This window comes from Suncus etruscus, chromosome 20, assembly GCF_024139225.1.
Source record: "Suncus etruscus isolate mSunEtr1 chromosome 20, mSunEtr1.pri.cur, whole genome shotgun sequence".
Lineage (NCBI taxonomy): Eukaryota > Metazoa > Chordata > Mammalia > Eulipotyphla > Soricidae > Suncus > Suncus etruscus.
Window position 1 is genome coordinate 43,030,666 of NC_064867.1, and position 26,551 is coordinate 43,057,216.

The window sequence follows — 26,551 nt, forward strand, 5'->3', positions numbered from 1 at the left end:
TCCGGGCCCACTTTTGTCTATTTCTACCACTAAATCCAATGAAGTCAGAATACAAAACGAAAAGCATAGAAATAAAAAAAACTCCTGAACCCAGACGAATGCCACAAAGTAAGATTTGCTGAATGCTAAGTGAAGTGAACGGAACCGAACGGAACCTCCCCAGGCAGCAAGTATTCACACTGAATGGTCTCTTCTCTGATCCCCTTCAGAGGCTAATTGGGACAAAAATTGTCAAAGCAGATCCTATGGTATAAAGAAAAAAGCCAGCAGACAGGTATAATTAGCTGAGGTTCTGCCATTGTTTGGTCTTTGCCATTGTTTGGGGAGGAAATCATTGTCCCTATCTGTCCAAAACACATCTGGAAATAACGTTATACAGGGTATTTCTTGGGATAACGGATGCCTTTCCAGTCACAAACCAGGAGGTCTCGGTGGCCTCCCTGGACATCTCAGCAGCCTCCTTCCTGGGTCCATTTTCGGGCATTGATGAAGAGCTGGAGCCAGGGGGAGGTGGTCAGAGTGTCAAACGGAGGAGGCCGCCATGCCCACTGCCAAGGCCTCACAGCCCTTTCCGGGTGAGGCATGAGCGCCAGGTGGCGGCCATCCGGGGAGCAGACGCCAGCCACGCCACCTGGGGAGCCGTTGGGATTCAAGGGGTACTGTTCTGTGGGGTTCCCATCATCGTCCGCCCAGTGCAGAGGTGTTAAGCCCTTGGCCTCCATTTGGGCTCGGAGTTCTGGGGAGGAAAATGCCATGTAGCCTAGGAAGGAAAAGAGAAAGTCAGAGAAGAATTCTGCCTTCCTGCTCTCTCCCCACCGACCCCCAGACCCCCCCTCCTCACCTTCCCCATGTGCACTCCACACTGGCAGAACGGCGCCTTCCATTCCTCGCAGCATCAGGGCAGGGCCGGATCCCACTCGCACGCTGGCCCAGCGGGACTCGAACCGTCCGGACAGGTTGTGGCGCAGGAGGAGGCCAGGCCGGGCTGGCTGGGCCACCTTCTCTGCCTCCCCATTGGGGTCTCCTCCCACCCAGCCCAGCAAAGCCAGCAGCTGGCAGCCGTTGCACACGCCCAAGCTGAAGGTGTCTGGCCGGTCCCTGAAGCGCCTCAACTCAGCCCCGGCTACAGGATGAAAGGTCACGGCCGCTGCCCATCCTAGGAGGGAACAGGATAGTTGAGGTGAGACCTGGAATGAAGGGGGTCAGTTGCTTTGCATTTCCAGTACAAAATTCAGACTCCCCCCAGATATAACCCCAACCCGCCCACACAGACACCCCACCGCAGCTGAGGGCGAAGGAGAGGGGAGAAATGAGTTATGTTTTTTTACTTGTTTAGATTTTGGGCCGCACCCGGTGACACTCAGGGGTTACTCCCAGCTAGGCGCTCAGAAATCGCTCCTGGCTTAGAGATCATATGGGACACAGGGGATCGAACCCAGGTCCATTCTGGGTCAGCTGCGTGCAAGGCAAACGCCCAACCGCTGTGCTACTGCTCTTGCCCCTATTGTTTTTGTTTTTATGAGTTATCTGTTTAAATCAAAATTGCCAACTCTTGGGCCAGAGACAGACTAAAAGATGTTTTGCCTTTTCATTAAAATAGTTCCGAATTTTCTTATTCAGGACCCAGAGGAATAGCGCAGTGGCTTTAATGCCTGCCTAGCAAGTGTTAGTAAGGTCGCAAGTTTGATTCCTGGTGTTGCAAGATATTCCATTCACAGTCCTGGCAGCTCTGTGATCCCTGGCACCACAGCCAGGTATGTGTCAGGTACAAAGTGAGCACAGTTAAATACACATGACTTCTGGCAAGCATATGTGTGCGCTTCTTTGACACTATTGCATTTTTTTTGTTTTGTGTGTTTTTGGGCCACACCTGGTGACACTCAGGGGTTACTCCTGGCTATGTACTTGGAAATCGCTCCTGGCAGGCTGAGGGGACTCACATGTGATGCCAGGAATAATTCGAGTACTTCTGGATGTGACCCCAGAATCAAAAATCAAAACAAACAAAAATTAGGGTTCATGGGGCTGGAGTGGTAGCACAGTGGTAGGGCATTTGCCTCGCACACAACCGATCCCAGACGAATCCTGGTATGATTCCTGGCATCCTACATGGTTCCCTGAACCTGTCAGGGGGGATTTCTGGGCCGGGCGGTGGCGCTAAAGGTAAGGTGCCTGCCTTGCCTGCGCTAGCCTTGGACGGACCGCGGTTTGATCCCCCGGTGTCCCATATGGTCCCCCAAGCCAGGAGCAACTTCTGAGCGCATAGCCAGGAGTAACCCCTGAGCGTTACCGGGTGTGGCCCAAAAACAAAACAAAACAAAAGAACCCAGGGGGGATTTCTGAGTGCAGAGCCAGGAGCCCCTGAATGCTGCCGGGTGTGACCCAACCCCCCAAAAAAATTAGGGTTCAGAGAGATAGTACAATGGGTAAGGTGTTTGCTTTGCACATGGTTGATCCCAATTAAGCCCACAGCATGCAATATGGTCCCTCTTTTTTTTTTTGGTTTTTGAGCCACACCCCGAAGTGCTCAGGAGTTACTCCTGGCTGCCTGCTCAGAAATAGATCCTGGCAGGCACGGGGGACCATATGGGACACCGGGATTCGAACCAACCACCTTTGGTCCTGGATCGGCTGCTTGCAAGGCAAACGCCACTGTGCTATCTCTCCGGGCCCCAATAGTAATCTCTGATCAGTATGGCCCCAGAACAAAAACTAGGCTGAGAGATGATAATATGGGGTAAGGTGCTTGCTTGTATATAGCTAACCTTGATTTGACAACTGACTCTACATGTACCACTAAGCAACACCGGAATTGAACCCTTTGAGCAGAGTGAGGAATAGCTGTTGAACGCCTCTTGGGTATGAGGGTATGGCTCCAAACTCCAAGTAAATTACAATCAATCAATCAATCAATCAATCAATAAATAAATAAAATGAAGCCAAGCCAATGGATAGTACATGTGGTGTGGTAACCTAGTATACATATACAGTCAATGCATATTCAATCCCCAACACTGCATATGGTCCTCAAGCACTGGTTGGAGTGATCCCAAACCTGTTGGTTGCTGGGAGAACTCAAAGTATTTCTATTTAAGGAGCCTTAGGAAAAACTCACATGTGTGAAACTAAGTAGTGTGGTTCCCCAGATAGGTCTGTGTGTACAATTTAGTAGTCCAACATTTGTTTGTTTGTTTGTTTGTTTGTTTGTTTTTAAGCCACACACAGTGACGCTCAGGGGTCACTCCTGGCTACGTGCTCAGAAATTGCTCCTGGCTTGGGGGACCATATGGGATGCCGGGGGATCAAACTGCATTTCATTTTAGGCTTGCAAGGCAGACACCTTATCTCTAGTACCACCGCTCCAGCCCCAGTAGCCCAACATTTAAAAGCAAAAGTTTAAGGCCAGGGAAATGACCAAAAGAGCTGGAGAGATGCTTTGCTTCTGGGATCCATAGGTTTAATTCCTGGCACCATATAGTGCCCCAGCACTGCTGGGAATGATCCTGGAGAAACTCTGGATATCGATCCCAAAACAAAATAAATAAGTAAAATAAAGGGTTTTGCTGCTTTGCTTCTTTTGGGGACGACATCAGCAATGCATAAGTGTTACTCCTAGCTCTGCACTCAGGAATTACTTCTGGCGGTGCTTGAGACAAGACTTTATGGGATACTGGGGATCAGGTCTGGAGAAGCCACATAAAAGGTAAGCACCTTCCCTTCTCGAGTATTGCTCCAGACCAGTAAAATACCAGTAATTTATTTTTGTTTTTGGGCCACACCCAGGGGTTACTCCTGGCTGTCTGCTCAGAAATAGCTCCTGGCAGGCACAGGAGATAAGGGACGCCGGGATTAGAACCAGCACCTTAGGTCTTGGGTCAGCTGCTTGCAAGGCAAACGCCGCTGTGCTATCTCTCCGGCCCCGTATTTTTGTTTTGGGGCACATCTGGCAGTGCTCAGGGCTTACTCCTACCTCTGCACTCAGGGATCACTCCTATTGGGCTGGGCGCACAATATGGAATGCCAGGGATCAACCCCAGGCCCAACAACATGCAAGGCAAGCACCTTACCATTACATTATCTCTGGAGCCTGAATAAAGTTTTGTTTTTCCTTTATACTGGAGTTTTGGCTTCTCTTCAAAAATTAGAAAAAAATCTTGCTATGCTAAGCCAGTTTTTCTTTTTCTTTCTTTCTTTCTTTATTTCATTTCTTTTTTTTTTTTTTTTTTTTGGTTTTTGAGTCACACCCAGCAGCATTCAGGGGTTGCTCCTGGTTCTCCACTCAGAAATCGCTCCTGGCAGGTAGGGGGGACCATATGGGACGCCAGGATTCGAACCAACCACCTTAGGTCCTGGGTCAGCTGCTTGCAAGACAAACACCGCTGTGCTATCTCTCCAGCCCCATAAGCCAGTTTTTCAATGGAATAACCTCCTGCAGGAAAATGGCAACTATGCCATCCTTTACTTTATCTTTGGAGGGGCCACACCTAATGGAACTCAGAGCAGCTCTACTCAGCACAGAAAACAGGTCCTGGGGTTCAGCACACTCTTCTGCTTGAATCACACATTCAGCAGTGTAGGGGATCAAGATTAGGGCTTAGAACTTTGGGTTGTCATCTCCCATCCTCAACATTCAGACAAGGCAGGTAACCTCTAGGTCAGGTAAGTACAACAGCCCTTACCAAGGCTCCTGCCTCACTGAAGTTTACCTGCAGACATGCTGTCATTTGGCCCCAATGACAGTGCTCCCTCCCCCTGGGCCAATTTACCACCAGGGAAGAGAGGAGTTGTTATCTCTTCGGAACTGGGTTGGGGAGAGATGGGCAGAGGTTCGCACACCCACCTTTGGCAGAGCCCAGCACATCGGCGTAGCTGAAGCCTCCCACAAAGGCGACACCTCGGAAGGTGTCCAGGCCAATTGTCCCCGAGCAAAGGTCCTGCATGGTCACGTCCCACACCTGGCAGGACCAAGAGGGGCGTTTCAGAGCAACAAGCGCACAAGGCCCCAGCCCCAAGGACCACGCCACTCACCTCAAACCCTGCCAGGTGGAAAGCGTCAGCCATCTCCCTGTCTCCATTACTGCCTTCCTCGCGCAAGATGGCAACTCGGGGGGCTGGACCACCTGGGAGGAGAAGGAGCACCCCTGTGCCGGGACCACTCTCCGTGGGCAGGACCCACTGCTCAAGCCCCAAATGCCCAGGAAGTTAGGGCTCTGTACACTCCCTCACCAGGTTCATGGGGCACAGAAGCTTTGGGAAATGTGGGGGGCAGAGAGTAGTTGGGCCCCAGGCGCTCCCTCAGTCCCCGTTCTTCCTCCGCCACACAGTGGGGGTCAGCCTGTAGGCGATCTAGCTGGAAACTCGTCTCCTCCCAGAGGGCTCGCAGCAGGCCAAGAGGCTCCTTCAGAACTTGACGTCCATTCACAGACACCTGGACCTAAAGAGAGGATTATCTCTCTCAGGGACTAAAGAAAGGAGGCCCTGCCTGGGACCCCCCTGAGGTCTGCTAGGGAACCCCATCTCCCTGCTGCATGCTCTATTTCCTTACCATGGCTTGGGGCCCAGCGTCACTTGTGCGGCCCAGCTCCAGACAGTGGAGGCCAGCATCCCGGAAACGTTTCAGTACTTGGGCCAGGTTGGGGTACTGAACCTCAAACACGAGGCCAGGCTCCTCAGCAAACAGCACGGCCAGTGCTAGGGAAGCAGTGATTGTCAGGATGACCAGAGCGCATCCAGGGTACTTAGAGGGAAGATAGAAGATATAGCTGAGAGAAAAGAGAGAGGGATGGGGTTGGGATGGGGGGATAAATCTGGTAGACTGGGATCAAGAAACTGGCGTCAGAACTTCTGTAAGGAAGTCTCAGGCAGAAACAGTAGGTGCTCATGGAATATAGTCATGGACTCGCAATTGGAGGACAGACATTCTAAAATTTTGACACGAGGTGGGGCATACAGAATAGAGCAGGCAGCTTAGGCTCAGACTTGACGAGCCTCCTCACCATCGACTCCATGGGCAGGCATGTCTACCACTATCCCACAATTCCCGGCAAAGGCCATCTCTAGCAGACAAGTGATGAGACCCCCGTCACTGATATCATGGCCCGAGCAGAGGAGACGGTCTGGAAGAAAATAAAAGAATTATTTGTGGGAGTGCTAAAGAGAGAGAACAGTGCTTGTCTTATATCCTACTACAGACCCTGGTTAGAATTCCTGAGATTACATAGTCACCTGAACACTGCCAGGGGTCACTCCTGAACACACAGACAGGAAAAGGCCCTGAACCCCACTAGGTGTGGCCCACACCTTACCCTGACTTTTTTTTTTTGGGGGGGGGGGGTTTGGGTCACACCCGGAAGCACTCAGGGGTTACTCCTGGCTCTATGCTCAGAAATCACTTCTGACATGCTCGGGGGGACCATCTGGGATGCCGGGATTTGAACCACCATCCTTCTGCATGCAAGGCGCATGCCTTACCTCCATACTATCTCTCTGGTCCCACCCTGACTTTTTTGGGGGTTCACTCTTTTTTGGTCACCCTGACATTTTTTAAGTTTTTGTTGGGGGGGTCAGAGTGAAAGTATGGAAATTAATGTGCTTGCCTAGCATGCAACCAGCCCCAGTTCAGTCCCTGACACCTCATGGTCCCCCATGCATTGCCAGGAGCAACCCCAAGCACTGATCGAGGAGTAATCCAATCCCCACTTCCAATAGTGCAAGTTTCAGATGTAGGAGATCCATGTTGGATTCTCAGAACCAAATGGTTCCTGGAAGAACAGAGCTGAGAGAAGCTCCTAAGAACTTGATGGGGGTGGCCCAACCCCCTTTTCAAATTATTCAGCAATTGTGAGGCCCAAACCTAGCGCCCCTCGTCTACTTCTACAGTCAGTGAGACAGAGAAGGCGACAGACACACTGACCTCGCAATAATCCCTGGGTGATGTTGAAGGCTTGTACCAAGTTCTCAGGGAGGTCCAGGTTGGGCGGCTGATCGCCCAGCTGGGAGAAACACTGGGCCAAAGCCGTGCCTCCCAGGCGGTGCTGCCCGGGGCTCAGGGGTACACAGACCAGATGGCCTAAGAGAAGAAATGGAAGGATCAGAACCCCTCCCCTTCGGGGCACCCAAAATATGAAGATTCCAGGATGTGGTGAGACCCCCCTCAAGTTTACAGTACCAGAAAACATCACACCTCGTGCCAAGATAAGGGGACCCCACACTTACAGAGGAGACCCCCAAAGAGCAGGCCCTGGACACGCAATGTAGCAAGGAATGGGGAGCCAATACCTTTCCCTCCGGGATGCTTGAGGTCGGGGGTCACAGTGGCAGTAATGTCCGGACAAACAGCATAGGCTGAGATGACCAAGGACCCTGCAGAACAGAACAGGAATACGAGGCGGTTCCAGCCAAGCCCCACAGTTACCTTCCCTTTTTCCCCTTTTCCCCATAGTGCCCAGACCTCACCAGGAGCTCGAACAGTCTCAGAGCCCACTCGGGCGGCCATGCTGAGGGAGTCCTTGCCGCCATCCACGGCTACACCCAGGGCTGCCATCAAAGCCACCATCGCCTCGCAGGCATCGGCCAGGGCTGCGCCTTCCCCGGGGAGCTTGGCAGCCCACATCCAGTTGCCGCTACACTTCACATCCTAGGGCCACGGCAGAGACCCAGCATTAGAGAAGACAGATGGGGGGAGTCTGGGAGGTCATCAAAGATGGGTGCGGCCATGGAAGTCCCAAAGCCTGGGGATCCCGGGCGAGATCAGCAGTCACTTACTCGAAGGTCAGTGACCAGAGCAAACACCAGGTTGGTGAGGGCTTCTGTCACGGCCAGTCGAGCGGCGACCTTGGGGTCCAGCAGGCTCTTGACTGGTTGCTCTCCCAGAGCCGTGGCAGCCCCAACTGTGTCTTGGTGACTCAGGGCCACCACCGCCACGTCTGCCAGAGGAGTATGCAGGGGCCCAACGCATTGCTGCTGTGCCACCAGGCCACCGACAGAGCGGTCCACCTACAACACCAGGAGAAAATGGTGAGAGGCCCAGAAACAGAGACATGAGGGCAGGTGGAAGGAGGTGTGACTTGCTCCAAAGTTGCAACGGGAAACTTGGGACAGCAAGTGGAGGTACCCATCATGCTGGCTGCTCTGACACTGACACTTCTCTCTTGGGCATGGGGGAACCCCCACAGTAAGTCCCAGGGACGATAAGGAGACAAAAGGGCACAGAGGGCTGAGGTAGGAAGAGACCTTGTTGGTGAGGAAGCGCTTGCTGGCCACGGCAGGCAGCCTCAGAACCCTGTCCAGAGCCTGGCGTACTGTCAGCCCCGGGGGCAAGACCAGAGGCTGCAGCGAGGGAGGATTTCTCTGGAGGAAGAATTCCTGAAACAAAAGAGAAAGAATGTGTGGGTGCGGGCACTGGCACACAGATGCCAAAGTCCTTGAAGGATAAAGGTGATCTGCAAGACTGGGCCAGAGAATGAAGAAACAATCCCTCCAATATGAAAATATATGCAAAAACGAGCATGCACGACCTCCCATACCTTCCGTGGCATCTTGCCCAGAACCCACTCCAGCTCCAGGTCTACGGGGGTGGGAAGAGATGCCATGCGGGCATCACCGCTGCCATTTCTTTCCACGGGACACTCTCGGTCATCCACCAGTACTATCTGTAGAACACACGGACACCACCCAGAGGGAAGGAGACTGTGAACACCAGTGGAGACACTTTTGGAAAGTACAGAAATGTTCTTTCCGACCCATTTGGCTTCCCCTGCCAAGTCTACTCCTTACTGCTGCCTTCATTCTATGCTATAGGCTCCCACCTTCCTCTCCTGATATACTCTTTTTATTTTTTTTGATTTTTGGGTCACACCCGGCAGCGCTCAGGGGTCACTCCTGACTCTACACTCAGAAATTGCTCCCGGCAGGCTCGGGGACCACACAGGATGCTGGGATTTGAACCACTGTCCTTCTGCATGCAAGGCAAACCCCCTATCTCCATACTATCTCTCTGGCCCCTCCTCATATAATGTTGACAGCTTTCTTTCAACACACAGCCCCATGTCCCCTCATCTGCTATCCACACCCCAGGCCAACTCACTCTCTTGTCTCCAGTGATGGTGCCCACGAAGCAAGCTGGGCAGCGTTCCCGGGCGCTGACGCGATTCATGAAGTCCCGGTGAGGGGGCCTCAGCAGGAGGGCATTTGACTCCTGGTATTCAGCACCCCATATTTCCAACGTATTCAGGGTTGGGTCTCCCAGCTACACATTCAAGGGCAAGAAGGAAAGAGAAGGGTCAATAGGTAAGCCTCCTTGCTGGGGAAGAGGGGTAGGGCTGACGGGGTTGGTGGGGAAGGAAGGCAGCCTAGATTGGAGGGCTAAGACCCTCTGGAAGGGGCTGGAAAGACCATACTGGGGTTAAGATGCTTGCCTTGTTTTTCTGTTTTGTTTTGGTTTTTGGGCGACACTGAGGGGTTACTCCTGGCTATGCACTCAGAAATCACTCCTGGCTTGGGGGACAATATAGGACGCCAGGGGATTGAACCACAGTCCGTCCTAGACCAGCACAAGCAAGGGAAACGCCTTGCACCCTGCATTACCACTCTAACCCCAAGACACTTGCCTTGTAAGTCACCAAATGCTAGCACCATATATTTTCCCCTGAGCACTGAGCCAAGTCTAGCCCCCGAACACCACAAGAGATGAAATAACTTGTCCTCAACTCTCCTTCCCCAAATGAAAAGCCCACCTGGAAGCGGCTGGTATAGATGACAGCTCCAGCGGGATCACTCAACTCCTTCAGGACATTGCCTGTGAGAAGAAGGGTCCAGGAGAGGACATGGTTGGATGTTTGCAATCCTCAGAGTACAAAGGAGTTTTGAATTCTGAGTCTCCACCAAGATTGTTGCCGAGGACAAGGGAGATGGCTCAAAGGACTGATGTGTGTCCTTTGCATGCCAGAGGCACAGGTTTGATTCTTGGCAACCCATGTTTCCCCAAACACCCCTGGGGATAACTATTGAACACCACTGAGAATAAGCTCCCCCAAATCAAAAAACAAAAAGTAAGAAGTGTAGTACCTCACTACCAACTTTGAGAACTTGTTTGGAAGTTCTAGGGGAGTATAGCAACTCGTGTACCCTCAACCAAAGATCGGTCTGTCTGTTTGGGGAAGGCCGTCCTCTTCGACCGAGCACACAGCTTCAGGAGGAAGCATATGGACCAGTGAAGTAGGAAAGGGACACTGCCTAGCAAGCCAGATCAACAATATCAACCCTGGCGATCAATGGGGTGATAGATGTTGCAGCCGGATCGCCCTCACACCCGCTACCAACTTTGAAACAAGTTTCCATCCTCAACAAGCATGGAGCTGGAAAAAGGGACCGAGGGGTGGACAAAAGGTCGTGGATTCACTAGGCATTTCCCCAAATCAAGCCAAGCCCAGACCTTCATCTCAAGCCCTTCTCCTTTCTCTCACCGTTGCCTCCGGCACCCTGGTCATGGAGGCTGCAGATGGGGTTTCCTCCAGGGGCCTCCACGCAAGCCCGGATCACGCGGTTCATCTTCTGCTCCATCTCTGGGTCTCCCCGCTGCACAGCCCCAAAGTCTAGGTCACTGGCATTGTCCCCCTGGACCTGGGGGAATAGAAGGCCTAGCTCAGCACAGAGGAAGAAAAAGGGGGTTCCAGGGAAGGAATCTGTGAGTTCCCAGTGGCGCCTGCATCTAGACCTCCCACTTGCCTGCACAGAGGAAGCAGCGCCACCACCAACTCCAATTCTGTACACCGGACCCCCAACCTTCACGACGTCCATGCCTGCAAAGAGGATAAAATGAACTCTAGTTCCTCAATGTACATTTTATTTATTTATTTGGTTTTTGTGTTACACTCGGTGGCACTCAGGGGTTACTCTGCACTCAGAAGTTGTTCCTGATAGGCTTGGGGGACCATATGGGATGCCGGAATCTGAACAACTGTCTCTGTCCTGGATTTAGCCGCGTGCAAGGCAAATGCCCTACCACTGTGCTATCTCTCTGGCCCCCTGACATGTACATTTTAAAGGGTAAACTTGGGGCCTGAGAGATAGCATGGAGGTAAGGCACTTGCTTTTCATGCAGAAGGTCATCAGTTCAAATCCCGGCATCCCATATGGTCCCCCGAGCCTGCCAGGAGTGATTTCTTTTTTTTTTTTTTAATCTTTTTGGTTTTTGGGCCACACCTGGTGATGCTCAGGGTAACTCTCGGCTATGCGCTAAGAAGTCGCTCCTGGCTTGGGGGACCATATGGGACGCCGGGGGATCGAACCTCAGTCTGTCCTAGGCTAGCGCTGGCAAGGCAGACACCTTATCTCTAGCTCCACTGGCCTCAGGAGTGATTTCTGAGTGTGGAGCCAGGAGTGACCCAAAAACCAAAAAAAAAAAAAAAAAGGGGGGGGGTAAACTTTATGGTACATGAATTATATCTCAATTACATTTAAAAAACAAAGGAAAGGGGGCTGGAGAGATAGCATGGAGGTAAGGCGTTTACCTTTCATGCAGAAGGTCATCAGTTCAAATCCCGGCGTCCCATATGGTCCCCCGTGCCTGCCAGGAGAAATTTCTGAGCACGGAGCCAGGAAAAACCCCTGAGCACTGCCGGGTGTGACCCAAAAACCACAAACAAACAAACAAACAAAAAAAAACAAAGGAAAGAAGGAAAAGGGGCCACAGTGATAGTATAGCTACTTTTAGCTTTGCACACTTTCTTTTTTACAAGAGTATGCTGTTACAGTCATTGGTTGTGTTCAGAAGCAGGTATCTGACTTAATTTTTTGTGTGTGTGTGTGGTTTTTGGGTTACCCCGGCATGCTCAGGGGTTACTCTTGGCTCCAGGCTCAGAAATTGCTCCTGGCAGGCACGGGGGACTATATGGGACGCTGGGATTCGAACTGATGACCTCCTGCATGAAAGGCAAACGCCTTACCTCCATGCTATATCTCCGGCCCCGGTAGCTGACTTATTAATGCACATTTACAGTAATGATAAGAGAGCAGAAATAAATCTACTATAGGAAGCTGATGTGGTTATAAAAATGTAATTTGGTTCCTCGGGTCAAAAGTCACTTTTGAGGGTCACTGACTAGGAGTTTTGGGCTGTTTCTTCCCAATGAAAAAGTTATTCCTGATGATGTTCCAGAACAGCCAACAGATCACAGGAAGAGTCTTTTTTTGGGCCTCTGTTTGAAACCACCAGCTATATCATAACTACTGGTCTTCAGTCAGGGCCAAGCTTTGCACATTTGATTCCCAGAATCCCATATGATCCCAGAGCACTGCCAGGAGAGATTCCAACATGCAGAACCAGAATTTACACCCCAGCATTGCCAAGAGTGGCCAAAAACAAAGGCACTGAAGAGATAATACAATGGATAGGGTACTTGTCTTGCACAAAGCCAGCCCAAGTTGAATTTTTGCCTTTTTTTTTTTTTTTTTTTTTTGGTTTTTGGGCCACACCCAGCAGTGCTCAGGGGTTACTTCTGGCTGTTTGCCCAGAAATAGCTCCTGGCAGGCACAGGGGACCATATGGGACACCGGGATTCGAACCAACCACCTTAGGTCCTGGATCGGCTGCTTGCAAGGCAAACACCGATATGCTATCTCGCCAGGCCCCAAGTTGAATTTTTCAGATCCCCTATAGTTCCCTGAGCCCTGAATGATCCTTGAGCAGAGCCAGGAGTAAGGCCCAAGACCAGGTTCCTGAGTACCACCAGGAGTGGCCTGAACAACAGGTACTGGCTGCTTTGATTTAGCAGAATGGGGCCCTGCCATGGAGAAGCCGACAAAAGAAATGCTTCTATTCTGAGGTCCAAACTTGTCCACTAGCCTAAAACCCCATCCTGCCTTCTTCAAAACCTATACAGGTGGGGCCAGAGAGATAGCACAGTGGCAAGGCATTTGCCTTGCATGCAGCCAATCCAGGACAGACAGTGGTTCAAATCCTGGCATCCAAAATGGTCCCCCATGCCTGCCAGGAGCGATTTCTTTTTTTTTTGGGGGGGTCACACCCGGCATCACTTGGCTACTCCTGGCTCTATGCCCAGAAATCACCCCTGGAAGGCTTGGGGGACCATATGGGATGCTGGGATTTGAACCACCGTCCTTCTGCATGCAAGGCAAATGCCTTATCGCCGTGCTATCTCTCCGGCTCCCAGGAGCAATTTTTGAGCACAGAGCCCTGAGTGCTGCCGGGTGTGACCCACAAACCAAAAGAAAATTAAATTAAATTTAAAAACACCTGTACAGGTGGGAAAAAAATGGCCCTCTTCTGCACAGTACAGAATGTAGGGTATTTGCATTGCATGCATTCAACCTGGATTTGATCCCTGGCACCCCTTAAGGTCCCCTGAAGCCAAGAGGAGTGACTTCTGAGCACAAAAGCAGGAGTAATCCCAAAAGAGAAAACCAAACTTTATGGGGCCGGAGAGATAGCATGGAGGTAAGGCATTTGCCTTGCATGCAGAAGGGCGGTGGTTTGAATCCCAACATCCCATATGGTCCCCCAAGCCTGCCAGGGGCGATTTCTGAGCGTAGAGCCAGGAGTAACCCCTGAGTGCCGCCGGGTGTGATCCAAAAACCAAAACAAAAAACAAAACCAACCTTTACAAGGGACAGAGAGATAGAGCATGCAGAAGTACGGTGGTTCAAATCCTGGTATCCCATATGCCCCCCCGCCCCCCCCCCCCATGCCTGCCAGGAGCCATTTCTGAGCGTGGAGCCAGGAGGAACCCCTGAGCACTGCCGGGTGTGACCAAAAATCAAAAAAAAAAAAAAAAAAAGATGTCACCCCATATGGCCCCCCAAGCCCTGACAGGATTAATCTCTAAGTACAGTGCCAAGAACAAGCTCTGAGAACACAGCCAAGCATGCCTCCCGACCCGCCTCATGTTCAAAAGCAAAACCCTGGAAGAATATATGTATATACTGATGATTAAAGTGTCCATCCAGTCCCCTTCCTATAGCTTCTATGTGCTGAGGAAAAGGATGGCGAGATCTAGAGAAAGGCAATGAGTTCTCACCTGATTCCGGGAGCTCCTTGCTCACATGCTCAGCTTCCATGGACCCAATGCCCCCACTGAACATGATGGGCTTGATCCACTCACGCCGCTGGCCATCTGGGAGCTGGAGGCCGAAGGAGCGGGAGAAACCTGGAGCATGGACGGCACAGGGAGAGGGGACATAGTGACATGCCTACCCTATCTCTGGGTCCAGGGGGACCCCAATATTCCTCATATCTCCCAGGCTCACCTGTTAGCACGGGTTCCCCAAACTTGTTGCCGTAGTCCGAAGCCCCATTACTGGCCTCAATGGCTACCTCCAGGGGCCGGGCAAAGTTTTCAGGATACTGGAAGCTGGAATCCTCCCAGGGCAGACTGTAACCTGCGAGAAGGAGAAAATTTGGAAAGATAATAGATGATGGAGCCAGTATTTTACAAGAACCGAAAGGCTGCCAGCACAAGTAGATGGCTCCAGTTTAGGAAACAGAGCCTGTTCTGCATCTCCCATCCCCAGCCGTTTTTCTCTTATTGGGGGCCACAAGGCTGTAATAGGTTGAAGCTCAGATTAAGTGGTACCAAAGTGTTTCACCACTGCATTGAACTGCATTAAATTACAGACATTACTTAAATTATATTGGACTGTGTTGAACCTGCAGCCCTGTCCAAGACAGGCAAGTTCTCCAGTCTTCAAGCTCCTTTACCAGCCTGGAAACAGGTTATAATTTTTTTTTGTTTTTGTTTTTGGGTCACCCCCAGCAGCGCTCAGGGATTACTCCTGGCTCTATGCTCAGAAATCGCTCCTGGCCAGCTCAGGGAACCATATGGGTTGCCGGGATTCGAACCACTGACCTTCTGCATGCAAGGCAGAAATACCTCCATGGTATTTCTCCAGCCTCCAGACTCTTTATATTGTTGAATACAGAAACCACCCCTGATTGAGGAGTTAGGACAGAGAAGGAGTGACAACTCGGGCTATTCTGAGCCAGTCCTGCCCAGGTTTCCATGTAAGAATCTCTGTTTTGGGGTAAAACCAAGTTGTCAATAAACAGATAAAAAGGAACCAGGGATGATCTTTGTTTTGGGTAAAACAAGGTATAATGTAACAGATTCTAGTTTATAAAGAAAATCATGTGAGGCCAGAGAGCTAGTACAGTGGGTTGAGGTAGTTTGCCTTGCATACAGTCAACCTGTGTTTGATCCCCAGCACCATGTGGTTTCCAGCCCAGTGTAACGGGGTCCAGTTCTGAGCATGATCAAGGTTGCACAGGAAGTCCTCAGTATTACAAAGTCCTCTCACTGAGCCACCACTAATATTGGCCAAGGATTGCTGGAAGAGGCCTCAGGCCTCCTGAATACTATTTGGAAGGCAAATAAGTAAATTCTAAAACTGAAGTTTGTAAAATCATCTACATCATGGTCTCCTGCCAATAGCCTCCATGGCCAGCTAGTAAAGACCACTCTCTCCCAAGAAAAGGCCCCCAGCGTAACCCTTTCTTTGTCCTAGTAGACAGAAGTATCTAGGTGCCCGCCAGCACAAGGAACATGGAATGGGAGATTGAGAACAAGGGAAGAGATGAGACCTGGGATGTTGAGATTTCCAAAGCAGTAGCCAGCAGTGCCAGCCACCACATGGGCGCCTCGGCCAGTGCACTGGACATCTCGGATCCGGCCTCCCGTGCCTGTGGTGGCACCGCTGAAGGGGGCGACTCCTGGAAAGAGAGGAAGGAGAGTTGTCAACTGAAGAGACAAACACTGTCAGAAATGGGAACAAACAGGCATGCACAAAAAGAAAAATGAATCTCTATTTTGCTCTGCGCTCAATGATCACTCCTGGCACTGCTCAGGGGCCCTTTAGAAGTGCAGAGGCTGAAATCCCAACACATACAAGACAAGCACTCTACCCACATTACTATTGCTCCAGCTGCAAGGTGCATGCCTTGTCTCAATTTTGCATGTGAAATAGAATATAGGTGTTAAGGCATGTATTTTGCATGCTTCCAACTAAGGTCTAAATCCCACTGCTGTGACTCTACCCTCCCCCCAAAATAATCCATTTCCCCAATTCAGCTTAGAGGGATAGGACCCCTGCTCTTCAAAGTGTGCTATTCCCTTCTGGGGCCCAACTCACCTGTGGGGAAGTTGTGGGTCTCCGCTGTGAAGACAACATGTCTCAGCCCCTGGTGTGATAGGAAGCAGCTTGGCTGTGTGGGGTCCTTGGGGCGCAAGAACTGGACTTTCTTCCCCTGGATTGCACTGTGAATACGACCATTCTTGACCTCAGTTCCATCTTGGAATCTGTTTACCCGCTAGGGCCTTGGCCTTCCTACCCCCGGGGAGGTCGTGCCGATCTAAGGCGCAGCTCACCTGCTGTTATCACAGAACTTGAGGACGTTGTTGGGATTGGAGGATGCTTGGGTACTCATGATGGACTCAAACAGGGAGTGGGTCAGCTCCTGCCCGTCCACGTGGAGCCTGCCCTTAAAGAACCAGTGACGGCTGTGCTCACTGCAGTGAGGATATGAGGAGAAAGAAGGCAGGGGAGAAAGAGGCTCATTTCTCAGGCCTGGGCTGGTCTTTCCACCAGCTTGAACAACACTCTGTCAATATGCACCCAAGAAGGCATGATAATCAAATATTCTTGGGTCAAGAGAGCCCTGAAGGCAAGTTCCCATGGTTTTCCCTTTCAGCATCTAGTCCTTGGGTATCAGATTGTCTTTATCCCATCAACGCCACCTATTGGACTGAGCCAAGTCGAAGGCCTCCACAACAGTCGGGTTCTTCTGAAGCTCCTGGAAACGCTTGGTGTAGAAATCCAGGTCCCAGGAATCCAGGGCCAGACCTAGACGATAAACCCAAGAGCTAAACACAGAACTGAGAACACTATAGCAAGCACCCACTGAGCTCCTGGCTCAGATCTTCCTCCCAGGGTCCCAACTGACCGAACTGCTCGTTGGCTCTCTCCAGGGCTGGCCGGCCCTCAGAGAGAATATTGACAGGGCCATTGAGGGGAGCAGGAATGTTTCCAAGGCAGAAGCTCTGGATGGGCTGCGGGAAGTGCTGTTCTGTCATCCGATCATGTAGAGTGGCCAGAGCGATGGCCTCCAACTCAGCTGAGAAAGGCTGGGCAAACTAGGGGTGGAGACACAGAGTGAGAAAAGCTCAAAATGGTCTACCTTCAGCCCTCTAAGTCAAGAAGGGCAAGCCCACTGCTCGATTAAATTGCACCTTGGCTCATATTAGAAAACACACTCCTTTGTGCAGCCGTCAGGAGAGATGAAGCCGTGAAATTTTCCTATACATGGATGTACATGGAATCTATTATGCTCAGTGAAATAAGTCAGAGGGAGAGAGATGGACGCAGGATAGTCTCACTCATTTATGGGTTTTAAGAAAAATAAAAGACATTTGTGCAATGATTCTCAGAGACAAAATAGAGGGCTGGAAGGTCCAGCTCATGACATGAAGCTCACCACAAAGAGTGGTGAGTGCAGTTAGAGAAATAACTACACTGAGAACTATCATAACAATATGAATGAATGAGGGAAGTGGAAAGCCTGTCCAGAGCACAGGCCAGGGTGGGGTGGGGAGGAGGGACACTGAGACATTGGTGATGGGGATGTTGCACTGGTGAAGGATTTAAAAATAAATAAATACGGTCCCCCCCGTGCCTGCCAGGAGCTATTTCTGAGCAGACAGCCAGGAATAACCCCCGAGCACCGCCAGGTGTGACCCAAAAACCAAATAAATAAATAAATAAATAAATAAAAATAGTTTTAAAAAAAAAAAGAAAACACACACACCCTTCCAGGCAGAACATCAAGATGCATAGAATTAGGGCCCGGAGAGATAGCACAGCGGCGTTTGCCTTGCAAGCAGCCGATCCAGGACCAAAGGTGACTGGTTCGAATCCCGGTGTCCCACATGGTCCCCCGTGCCTGCCAGGAGCTATTTCTGAGCAGACAGCCAGGAGTAACCCCTGAGCACCGCCGGGTGTGACCCAAAAACCAAAAACCAAAAAAAAAAAGATGCATAGAATTAGTAGAGGGCACAAAGTCTAGATTTCTGTCCCATACATCCCTTCACCAGGCGGCCTCAGACAATGAATAACTGCATTCCTCCTCCTGCTTCTTCCTTTATTTATTTTTGGGGGGCATAAATCCTTCCTGGCAAGCTCGAGGAACCATATGGGATGCTGGGATTCAAACCACCATTTGTCCTGGGTTGGCAGCATGCAAAGCAAATGCCCTACCACTGTGCTAGCTCTCTGGCCCCTCTCCCATTATTTCCCCAGGACCCAGTCTCTTGTGTCTGTCCTACCCACTCCCGACTCCCACCTTCTCACCGAGAGGAGGTAGCGCCGAGATATTTCCACACGATCCACAGACCGTAGCCCAGCAGACCAGCACACAGACACAATATTGGTGGACGTCGGGGTGGAAAAGTTAAGCCTGAGAAGCAGGTTGGATAGTTAGAATCTGAAAGAGCCTGATAAGCTCCTTCCTCCCACGCCATATTCTTTTCCCATATTTCCTTTGAGTTTAGTGCCCACTGCTACCTTCGACCTCGCCCTTGACTTCTAGCATCAGGCCTCAAATACTCAAGGGAAGCCCATTTTGATTCCCTCATCTCACAGAACCCAAGCACTGAGTCGTTACCAGTCACATACAGAAAGAAAGCAGCAAAACCAAAAAGAAAAAGAAAAGAAAGCAGCAGTTTACTCAAAAAGGACTAGAATGAACAGGAATATAGATCAGGAGTGTAGCACTTGCCTTGTGTACCTGCCTATGGCTCTGGGTTCAACCCCAGGTACCACCACCAAATTATAAAAAAACAAAAAACAGCCAAAGTGATAGCGCAGCAGTAGAGCTTTTGCCTTGCACACAGCCGACCTGGGACCTATCCAGGTTCCATCCCCAGTATCCCATATGGTCAGCCGAGCCTGCCAGGAGCGATTTCTGAGTGCAGAGCCAGGAGTAACCCCCGAGTGCCATTGGGTGTGGACCAAAAACAAACAAACAAACAAAAATACAAAATGTCACTCATGGGCCAGAGCAATAGAACAGTGGAAGGGTATTGGTCTTGCACACAGCTGACCCGGGACAGACCCAGGTTTGATTTCTGGCATCCCATATAGTCCCCTGAGCCTGCCAGGAGCAACTCCTGAGCGCTGCCAGGTGTGGCCCAAAAATAAACGACAACAACAACAAAATCACTCAAATCAAACCATACCTGTCCTTCCAGCATCAAACTATCTCAATTTCAACATCTTACAATGTAATTTTCCAGAAGAATGCCCAGGGAACTGGCTCAATCCTCAAAGACATCTCCCCACAAGGAGAAGACGTGTACATAGCTTTTTTTAATTTTGGATCACACCCAGCGGCGCTCAGGGGTTACTCGTGGCTCTGCAGTCAGAAATCGCTCCTGGCAGACTCAGGGGACCATATGGAATGCAGGGAATCAAACCAGGGTCTGTTCTGTGTTGGCTACGTGCAAGGCAAATGCCCTACTACTGTGCTATCACTACACCTCATGTAGCTGTCTTTTTTTGTTCTGTTTTTTGGTTTTTGGGTCACACCCGGCATCGCTCAGGGGTTCCCCCTGGCTCTATGCTCAGAAGTCGCTCCTGGCAGGCTCAGGAGACCATATGGGATGCCGGGATTCAAACCACCAACCTTCTGCATGGAAGGCAAACGCTTTACCTCCATGCTATCTCTCCAGTTCCAGGCATGGCTTTTTTTTTTTTTCTTTTTTGGTTTTTGGGTCACACCCGGCAGCACTCAGGGGTTCCTCCTAGCTCCACATTCAGAAATCGCTCTTGGCAGGCTCGGGGGACCATATGGGATGCCGAGATTCGAACCACCAAGGCATGTGCATACCTTCATGCTATCTCTCCGGCCCCGCACATGGCTTTTTTTAAGGTAAGAAGTAGGGGAAATGAAGGGAGAACAAAAAGTGTATATATGTATATGCATACATATATTTTTATATATAAAAATGTAATATTGGGGCCGGAGAGATAGCATGGAGGTAAGGCATTTGCCTTTCATGCAGAAGGTCATCAGTTCGAATCCCGGCATCCCATATGGTTCCCCGTGCCTGCCAGGAGCAATTTCTGAGCATGAAACCAGGAGTAACCCCTGAGCACTGCCGGGTGTGACCTAAAAACCACAAAAAAAAAAAAAAAAAAAAAAAAAAATGTAATATTTATATCCATCCTAAGGATCACTAGAGGAAGAGAAATATGAAGTGAAAGAAAGCTGGCAGTGTGTTTGGAAGAAATGACATGCTCTGAAACATGGAGCCAGTTGTCCGGAGACTCTCACCTGGGTCCCACCTCCAGCAGAAGGTCATTGGAGGCAGGAAGGAGCCACGACTCCTGAGCAACATCATCCAATAACAAGGGGCAGCCGAACAGCCAGGTCAGTTTCTTCAGCTCCTCCTCGCTTGGGAGAGACTCGGCTGCAAAGAAATCAAGGACCTGCAGCAATGATCTGACCCAGGAGGGCACCCCTCACCCCACCCCCCACGAACCCCAGACCTGGCCCAACCTGTCCAGTTCACATTGTAGCAGAGCTCGGTCTTGACACCTTGCAGCTCCGGCAGCTTCCCTTGCAGTCTCCTTCGAATGTGTCCCGAAGCTGCCCCCTCATGGCCAGAGGGACGAACGTAGAAGTGAAGGACTTTGGGCATCTCCGAAGATGGAATCCTGGCTGGAGGAATGAGTTAGGATCCTCAATGAAGGTGACATTAGCTAATAGACTCAGAGAGTTTAGGTTTTGAAGGTTTTAGGGAAGAAGGGAAGGAGAGTAATTGGGAGATTCAGAAACAGTGTGACCTGAAAAATATACCATTGGTGAATTTAATTAATCCTATAAAATGAGGGCCTTAATATGTCAAGGTATATATAGACCCATATTCTTGATAACTGTTTCCTTTTTTTGTTTTGTTTTGCTTTTTTGTTTTCTGTGTCACACCTGGCAGCACTCAGGGGTTACTCCTGACTCCATGCTCAGAAATCACTCCTGGCAGGCTCGGGGACCATATGGGATGCCGGATTTCGAACCACCGACCTTCTGCACGAAGGGCAAACGCCTTACCGCTGTGCTATCTCTACGGCCCCATAACAGTTTCTTAAACACTTTGTGGGGCTTGGAGAGATGGTATACGGGTAAGGTACAGGGTGTAAATATGGTTATCCAATTACTAACACCTGACCTGAGCAATACTGGCTGTGATTCAAGCTCTTCCCCTCCAGTCCAGCCAACAAAATCTGTACTTTGATGGGTGATAAGCAAGGTCTTAGGAATACAGCTGTGGACAGGACACTGCCATGTATGCCTCCACCAAGCCACAATGTATTAAGGCAAGTAGTCAGACATTTACAGTCCAGTATGGTCAAGGCCAAAGGAGTCTAGGGATCCTTTCAGGGGTCAGAAAAGACTTCTTGGGGCTGGAGAGATAACATGGAGGTAGGGCATTTGCTTTCCATGCAGAAGGACAGTGGTTCGAATCCAGGCATCCCATATGGTCCCCTGAGCCTGCTGGGGGCGATTTCTGAGCATAGAGCCAGGAGTAACTCCTGAGCACCGCCAGGTGTGACCCAAAAACCAAAAAAAGAAAAGACTTCCTGACAGAAATGGCATCTTACCTATAATCTAAGGTTGTGTAGATCTGACATGAGAACTGGTGGTGAACTGAACTCAACTTCAGCACCCATTTATGTGTGATAGCTCAAGAGTCTGGCGTGCATACATATGGTTTTATTTACTTATTTGCATTTGTGTTTTTTTTTTGTTTTGGGCAACACCTAGTGGTGTTCAAGGGGTTACTCTTTGCTATGCACTCAGAATACACTTAGAAATTAATCCTGATGGTGCTCAGGAGATCATATGTATGCTATGCCAAGTAACGAACCTGGGTCAGCCACATGCAAGGCAAGTGTACTTACACACTGTACTATCTCTCCACCCTCATATTTTTTGTTTGGTTTTGATTTGGGGCCACACCTTGTGGTTATTTCTTGTCTTTGTTTTGGTTTTTGGGTCACACCCGTCGGTGCTCAGGGTTACTCCTGGCTCTGCGCTCAGAAATCGCTCCTGGCAGGCATGGGGGACCATATGGGATGCCAGGATTCAAACCACCGTCCATCTGGATCGACTGCATGCAAGGCAAACAACGCCTTACCACTGTGCTATATCTCTCTAGCCCCAGGTGGTTATGTTTTACTCTAAATTCAGGAATCGTTCTCCTTATGGGCTTGGGAGGCCATATGGACTGTCAGGGATCAAACCCAGGTCAGCCATCTAAAAGGCAATCACCTTACCTGCTGCTATCATTCCAGCCCAAACCATGGGTTTAATTCCCAGCACATGGTTTAATTCCCAGCACTGATTGGTCACCCAAACACCTCTGGGAGTGACTCCTGAATCCAGAGCCCAAAGTAGCTCCCAAGAATTACCAGGTGTAGGGGCCGGAGAGATAGTGCAGTGGTAAGGCATTTGCCTTGCATGCAGCCAACCCAGGACGGACGGTGGGTCGAATCCCGGCATTCCATATGGTCCCCAGAGCCTGCCAGGAGAGATTTCTGAAAGCAGAGCCAGAAGTAACACCTGAGCGCCACTGAAGGGTGTGATCCAAAAACAAAACAAAACAAAAAAATTACCAGGTGTAGCCTCAAAATGAACACAAGTTATGTTAAGGTAAATCCAAAGCTTACTAAACCTATAGTCATCTCAAGGCCTTCTCTCCCCCAAATCTTTCCAACTTCTAGTCCCATTGCTTCTCATCAAGACCCTGATTTTATTCACCAAATTTTGAAGGGACTCCTATTATTTTACCCTCATTCTAGAATACTTATGTTTGCTCCAGTCTATACAGTTTACCCAAAACCTCCCCAGAGACACTGCCTTCCTGCCAGCTGAATTGAGAGTCTCTGATTTGCACTATTCATTCAACTGTGACTATGTACAGAGGGTTCGTTTGTTTACATAGCTTCTTCCCAAGAAAACAGAAGAAAAGGTTTCTCCATCATTTGCTTTCTTTTGTTTTGGGGGACTGATGTGGCAGACACAGCGAGCAGTGCTGAATCAGTGCAAGCAATCAAAGCAGCAAAACAAATGCTCAACCACAAACTTCCTCTCTCCCAACCAACTTCCACTCTACTCTAGTTCACTGCTTCTTTTTTTTTTTTTTTTTTTTTTTTTTTTGTGGGTCACACCCGGCAGTGCTCAGGGGTTTTTCCTGGCTCCAGGCTCAGAAATTGCTCCTGGCAGGCACGGGGGACCATATGGGATTCGAACCGATGACCTTCTGCATGAAAGGTAAATGCCTTACCTCCATGCTATCTCTTCAGCCCCTAGTTCACTGCTTCTTAAACAAGTCATAGCATCTTAAATCTAACTTACTCAGAACTGAATTTGACTCTTTTTTGATGTTCACTAATGATTGCCAGAATCACTAAATTGTCCTTACTTTAAGTTCTCTGCAGATTTGACTTATTCATTCCCTGCTTCTTGAAAGTCCTCCTCTCCTGCCTTGAATATACCACCCTGCTGATATTCCCTACCTTCCATATATCCTTCCCTGTCACTGTGTTAAGCTTATTCTACTTCTTTGCCACTTCTTTGGGTTATTGATTTACTTATTTTGGGCAAAGGGAGTACAACTAGCAGTATATGGGGTCTAGTCCCAAACCCAAGTGTGGGGGTCACTTGTAGTGATCAAATCTGGGATTGACATATGCAAAGCATGTATTCAACCTGCTAAGCCGTTCCTCCAGCCCTCCATCTCAAAATGTTGGGTGCCTAGAAGCCCTTGTACTTAATTTTCTTCCCTTTGTTTCGGGATGAAGATGATGGAACCAGGATCAAACCCAGGATCTCAAATACTAGGCAAATGCTCTAGCACAGAGCCATATCTTTAGCCCCAGATCTGAGGGCTTTAAATGATATTGGCCACATGCAAGGCAAATGCCTTACCGCTATGCTATATTGCTGTGGCCCCAGAAATCAACCATTTTTGAGCAAAAAAAAAAAAAAAAAAAAAGGCAGTGTCATTAGTAGCTGCCAACAAATTTCAGGCCTACTCAGTTTTGTTTGGGAACATAACCAAGTATGCTTAGGGCTTACTCTGGCTCTGCACTTAAGGATCACTCCTGGCAGGCTTAGGGCACCATATGGGCCATAGGTTGGCCACATGCAAGGCAAATACCCTACCTGCTGTACTATCTTTCTGGCCCCATCAGACTTTCTTCAATCTTAACTCCCCCAGAAACTCCACAAACTAGTACATTCTAAAGCTTCCACAATACCTCTACATAAATGTTTTATACACACAGATGATGTCCTATATCAAAACAGAAGTTTTCATTTGTCCCACTAGATCTGCTTATGCCCAGTCTTCCCCATCATGAAAAATATTACCACTGTATATTCAACTGAGACCCAAACACAGGAATCAATATTTAGATTCTCTCCAGGATCAGAGTAATAGTATAGAGTACTTGCCTTGCACACAGCTGACCCAGTTTTGATTCCTGGCATTCCATATGGTACCCTGAGAACCACCTGAATAATTCTTGAGTACAGTGGCGAGTAACCCCTGGGCATTGACAAGTATGCCACCCCCATGCCAAAGAACATTTTATTCTTTCCCTGAGACCCCTCTACACTTATCAACAAATTTCCAAAAATATCCAAAATCTGCCCATGTCTTTTCATAACTTATCCATCACTCTAGTTTAAGACTTCACTAGCACACCCTCTAATCAGGACTTGATTCCAGCATGAACCTACTTGCCACATGTCAGCAGAAATGAGACCATGGTAATATAACCTCCCAACCCCCTGATTTACTTGGTCTATTCTAAATTTGCAAAAAAAAATTTTGCATTTTTTTCCCATACCACAATACACACGGCTAGCTCTTTCCTGTTAGACTTCAATTAACTCAGGTTAATTCATGCCTTTGGAAAAATTTCTGATCTGATGGCTCTGAAGTACTATTTTAATTTAAAATTCCTTATACTCAAGAATTTTATTTTTATTTCTACTTTCCTATTTAAAGCAAAATCTACATGTGGGTAAGGACTATTGCTGTTTTATCTGTACTGGATTATTGAGAATACTTGTGGCTTATAAACAAGACAAATAAGGCAAGGGTTATGGCCCAGCCCCCCCAAAAAAAGAAAAATTTAAGAGGCTGAAGTGATAGTACAGTGGGTGGGGCGTTGCCTTTCATACAGCCAACCTGGGCCCCGATCCTGGCATCCCATATGGCCCCTTGAATACCTCTAGAGTGACCCCTGAGCGCTACCAGTTGTGCCCCCTCCCAAAAATAAAAAACCTAGGGCCAGGACCTTGGAGGTGGCTAAGTCCTAGAACACTTGACAGCAACGTGTGATGCTCTGGGTTTCATTTGAGTGGCTTGACATGCTGGGAGTCATGTAGATTTCAAGTCTCAGTTCAGCCCTCCAGCATGCCAAATGGGGCCCCCAAACAAACAAACAAAAATTAATTTTAAAAAACAAAACGCGGGGCCGGGCGGTGGCGCTCGAGGTAAGGTGCCTGCCTTACCTGCGCTAGCCTAGGAGACGGACCGCGGTTCGACCCCCCGGCGTCCCATATGGTCCCCCAAGCCAGGAGCGACTTCTGAGCGCATAGCCAGGAGTAACCCCTGAGCGTCACCGGGTGTGGCCCAAAAACCAAAAAAGAAAAAAAAAAAAAAAAAACGCTCTTACTTACGAAATGAATAATTCTTTGTTTGGGGCCACACACACACACACACACACACACACACACACACACACACACGCTGACTGGTGTGTGGTTTGGCTGCTCTCCAGAAAAAGTCTTTGAGGTCTCTGTACCACATCTCTCCATCTGACTTGGACCACACACCCAAATCAAATCCCCCTCCTCGCCCACCCACCTCAGGCAAGGCCTCATTCATCATCCTGGACTCCACTTTTGGTGCTTCCCATTCCTTGCTGGTAACCCACTCACAGGAGCCCCCCAAATCACCTACTTTTGCAGGGACCTGAGCACCCTGGCAATCAACCAGGTTTAGCCCTTTTGTGCTCAGTGAAACCTGGGCTCTGAATGAAACAGAAAAGAGCAAAGGCCCTGGATGGCAGACCTCAACTCTCAGGGACCAGCTGCGTGCCTGACTTCATGCCAGAGGTCGACAAAGCCAGGCCTGTTGGGTTAATCCATGTGATCACAAGCCATTAACTCATTCACTCATTCCTTGGGGAGTTGACTCCATTGGAGCAGAGGAGCACAGTTCTAGGGAGTCTCCCCTTACTGAGCTGAGCTTTCTCTGCAACCAGAAAACTCCTTGCAAGGTGTCTCACTTGGCTGAGCTGGCTTTCCCTGCAACCAGAAAAGACTTCCCTGCAACCAGAAAAGACTCCCCTGCACAAAAACATCCAGGAAAGAGCTTGGGATGAAGGGAGGCAAAGGTAGGGCAGAAAGAAAAAGCATCTGACAGTCTGCAGCAGCCATACTCACGTGCAAGCAACTTTCCCGCCTTCC

General features: G+C 49.5%; 1 protein-coding gene and 1 non-coding gene across 2 annotated transcripts; both read right to left on the bottom strand.

Moving 5' to 3' along the window:
- Positions 1-407: 407 nt before the first annotated feature.
- PFAS (phosphoribosylformylglycinamidine synthase) lies at positions 408-26,539 on the bottom strand. The gene is made up of 28 exons (XM_049766354.1): positions 26,528-26,539; positions 20,567-20,724; positions 20,342-20,477; positions 18,358-18,463; positions 16,955-17,144; positions 16,749-16,854; positions 16,380-16,520; positions 16,144-16,268; positions 15,596-15,724; positions 14,266-14,397; positions 14,037-14,165; positions 10,726-10,799; positions 10,464-10,620; positions 9,735-9,796; positions 9,086-9,247; positions 8,526-8,651; positions 8,233-8,364; positions 7,765-7,995; positions 7,456-7,636; positions 7,279-7,362; positions 6,914-7,069; positions 5,997-6,116; positions 5,546-5,691; positions 5,227-5,434; positions 5,029-5,120; positions 4,841-4,955; positions 842-1,156; positions 408-760 (listed from the first exon to the last, which is right to left on the bottom strand). Exons 2-28 carry the CDS (start codon positions 20,706-20,708, stop codon positions 450-452), a joined length of 4,008 nt encoding a protein of 1,335 aa, XP_049622311.1. The 5' UTR covers positions 20,709-20,724; positions 26,528-26,539; the 3' UTR covers positions 408-449.
- On the bottom strand, positions 12,113-12,249 carry LOC125998433 (small nucleolar RNA SNORA2/SNORA34 family). The gene has a single exon (XR_007492002.1). It is a non-coding gene; the product is annotated as a small nucleolar RNA SNORA2/SNORA34 family (small nucleolar RNA).
- Positions 26,540-26,551: the final 12 nt, after the last annotated feature.

Coding starts and splice junctions, on each gene's coding strand:
- PFAS (XM_049766354.1), bottom strand. CDS start 20,708: ATGCCCAAAGTCCTTCACTTCTACGTTCGTCCCTCTGGCCATGAGGGG. Junction 7,996..8,232: donor AGCGCTTCCTCACCAACAAG/GTCTCTTCCTAC, acceptor CTGGTGTTGTAG/GTGGACCGCTCTGTCGGTGG. Junction 5,435..5,545: donor ACGCTGGGCCCCAAGCCATG/GTAAGGAAATAG, acceptor TCCTCTCTTTAG/GTCCAGGTGTCTGTGAATGG.